Source organism: Colobus angolensis, unplaced genomic scaffold (assembly GCF_000951035.1).
Source record: "Colobus angolensis palliatus isolate OR3802 unplaced genomic scaffold, Cang.pa_1.0 Scaffold510, whole genome shotgun sequence".
Lineage (NCBI taxonomy): Eukaryota > Metazoa > Chordata > Mammalia > Primates > Cercopithecidae > Colobus > Colobus angolensis.
The window spans coordinates 201,192-204,673 of NW_012118600.1; the positions used below are offsets into that span (position 1 = coordinate 201,192).

At 53.0% G+C, this 3,482-nt stretch overlaps 1 protein-coding gene across 1 annotated transcript in view; it reads right to left on the reverse strand.

The window, feature by feature from the left end:
- ZNF814 (zinc finger protein 814) overlaps window positions 1–3,039 on the reverse strand; it is an 18,500-nt gene extending 15,461 nt beyond the window's left edge. Inside the window, 1 exon segment of the mRNA XM_011960453.1 lies at window positions 2,693–3,039. Within this exon segment, the coding sequence (XP_011815843.1) occupies window positions 2,693–2,731 (39 nt within the window). The 5' untranslated portion in view covers window positions 2,732–3,039.
- Between the last annotated feature and the right edge of the window lie 443 nt (window positions 3,040–3,482).

The window sequence follows — 3,482 nt, forward strand, 5'->3', positions numbered from 1 at the left end:
GCCTTAACTGATGACATTCCACCACAAAAGAAGTGAAAATACCCTGCCCCGCCTTAACTGATGACATTCCACCACAAAAGAAGTGAAAATGGCCAGTCCTTGCCTTAAGCCACGACATTATCTTGTGAAATTCCTTTTCCTGGCTCATGCTGGCTCAAAAAGCTCCCCCATTGAGCACCTTATGACTCCCACCCCTGCCCACCAGAGAACAACCCATCTTTGACTAGAATTTTCCTTTACCTACCCAAATCCTATAAAACGGCCCCACCCTTATCTCCCTTCGCTCACTCTCTCTTCAGAATCAGCCCACCTGCACCCAAGTAATTAAAAAGCTTTATTGCTCACACAAAGCCTGTTTGGTGGTCTCTTCACATGGACGCAGGAGGCTGAAGCAGGAGAATCCCTTGTGTTAGGCAGGAATCTAGACCCAACATGGTGGCGTTACCCAGCGTAGCAGGCCTTTTGTTAAAGACTCCCTTCACCCTTGTACACACCCCAGACTTACATGCCTCAGAGTTCCAGCTGAGCAACCACACTCCCCCATGACCTGCAGCTCACCTGCATTCCACAAGTTCGTAAACAGCAGTTTCGGTTAACAGTTTCCAAAGACCCCTTCCTCATGACCCTTACTCAACTCCTGCCCTAGTAGTTTCAAGACCCCCCAGGCCCTGTTTGCACAACCAGCTTCCCTCCCTCTCAGGCTATAAGAAGCCCCTACCTTCCTCCCTCAGTGTGACTTCCTCAGCCCACACCTTTGCACGGAGGAACCTCGCCCGCAAGCCCTAATAAAAGGCTATTCTCACTGCCAATGGCCTTGTGTCTTAGTTCCAGGTTCGGCTCCAGCCTCAGTTTACCTTTACACTTTGAACCCGGGAGGCGGAGGTTGCAGTGAGCCGAGATCATGCCACTGGACTCCAGCCTGGGCGACAGACTGAGACTCTGTCTCAAAAAATAAACAAAATAAATAAATAAAATAAGCTGGGCGCGGTGGCTCATGCCTGTAATCCCAGCACGATGGGAGGCCGAGGCCGGCGGATGACCTGAGGTCGGGAGTTTGAGACCAGCCTGACCAACATGGAGAAACTCCGTCTCTACTAAACACACAGAAAATTAGCCGGGTGTGGTGACTCATGCCTGTAATTCCAGCTACTCGGGAGGCTGTGGCAGGAGAATCGCTTGAACCTGGGAGGCGGAGATTGCGGTGAGGCAAGATCGCGCCATTGCACTCCTGCCTGGGCAACAAGAGTGAAACTCCGTCTCAAGAAAATAAAATAAAATAAAAAATAAAGACTGCATCTAACCAGCTAAGGTCACAAACAAGCAAACTCTTCCACTATCAGTTCTCCCCAGAGGATTCTGTAAACTATAAAAGATTAGGGCTTCAGCAGCTCAAAAGGGCCGTCCTGACAGCCACTCATAATAAAAACTCAGCATCTGCTGCCTAAGACTCTGCCACCTTAAAGACGCTTCCTTGTAAGACTGCAGGCCAATCGCCCACCAACTGGCCCAGACCAGGATGCCTTTTGTCTTCTTTGCTCCCTCTAAACTGGTTCCATAACGTTTGCTCCTGTATCTTTTTCCTCTTGATGCTAAACATTACTTTGTTCGTTGTGGAATGTTTAACCTATAACACTTATATGTTAAGTATACTATTGCGTATGGTTTGCTACACTGACTGACTTGAGTGCCTTGAGCCTCTGTGCCCATGGCCGACTACCAACTGAACTGGAATCACTAAAGAGAATTGCCTCCTTCGAACTCCATTTAGCTCATGGCTTTTGTTAACTCAAATAACAACAGTTAACACCTGACACTGTGGGAAGACACAAACATGGTGGACCTGATTGTTTGGACGAATGGAGGCAAGATGGTGCACTTCTGGGTTCTTCTTCACCACCAGCTCTTCCCGAGCGCACGAAATTGCAGCCAGCGCCCAGGGAGGGTGCAGACCAACCGGGCATGCGCCAGGTGACGTCAATCCAAAGAGACCAAGATTTACCTGGTCGCACCTGCGGAACGCCCCCCGACACGCCCGTACCCCGCCTATTGCCCTCCCACTCCTAGAAAAGCCGCTCTCCGCCAGTGAGCCACAGGGCCTTCTCACAGCCCCACTCCTGTCGGGATGTCAGGACTGTGGGAATTCCCTCCGAGAGCCCCATCGGGGGACTCTGCCGGCCTCCTTTGCCGGAGGCCGACAGACTTCTTCCCCACACCTTAGGTGACCAAAATAAACTTGCAGTTTTGCTCCTACACTTGCCTACCCGCTGGTTCTTTTGCGCCCGCTCGGCTGGTCTTAGAAAAACAAATCACTGATGATCTCTACCCTTGCAATGCTCTACACATCCCTCCTTTCTTCGAAACTCTCCATGGCTTCTACCGTCCTCAAGACGAGTGCATGGCCCCAGCCTGCTTACTCTTCCAGGAGGAGCTCCGCCTCATAATTTGCTCCCAACATGCACCTGTCGACCCCAGATTCCATTATTCCGGCTCAGTTCACCTCCAGGCCTTTGCCTGCGCCAGTCCCTATGCCTGTAGGTCTCCCCACCGCATCCCACGGGTGTCAGAAATGGGGCCCCTCCCGCGAGCGCCTCAGTGTCCCGACGCCGGCGTCCGGGCTGCAGAGCCGTGAGCAGGCGCTACCACCTCGCTGCTTTTGGACGACGGTGAGGTGACCTGAGGGCACCACAATTACCTGAGCTGAGAGCCTCAGCGTGGCCGCCGCCGCCGCCATGGAACCACTCGGTTTTAAGCAGGGTCCAGAGGAGAGAGCGACCAGCCAGGAGATATGGGCACGGCGGTCCCTATCCTGGCCCAGGAGTGGGACACGCTGGGCACCGTCACAGAGCTCCACAGTCGTCTCGTGCAGCGGAGGACAACTGCTCTCCGCCTTCTGGGTTCAGTCACCGCAGTCCCGACCTAGCGCTAACTAGCGTCTCCCACAAATAAACCCAACACCAACCAAAATGGCCGCCACTACAGGGCGCCGGAAGTCCGGACCCATTGTCACGTGCACACAGGAAACGCCTTTATCCTTAGCCCTCATGGCCTGTCCACGCAGTCATTTGACGCGGAGTTTTCTGGGTAATGTAGTTCCCTAGGTAAGAAGGCGGATGAGGGGCGCGCTTCCCAGAAGCGCTTCTGCAAGAAAAGCCCAACTCCACCTCAGGAGTACTCTTAACAGGTGCCTCCTAAGTGGTATGGTGGTTCCCGCATTTATTCCACCAGTTTGGGAGGCCAAGTCACAAGGATCATTTGAGGCCAGGAGTTAGAGATTAGCCTGAGCAACAAAGCAAAATCCTGTCTCTACAAAAAATAAAAAAAATTAGCGGGGTGTGGTCGGGCGGGCCTGTGATCCCAACTGACCCAAGGTTGGGGTTAGGTTTAGGGAACCTGAGGAGGGAGGATCGCTTGAGCTTGGGAGTTCGAAGTTTTGGTAAGCCGAGATTGTGCCACCGCACTCCAGCCTGGGCAACAGAACGAGA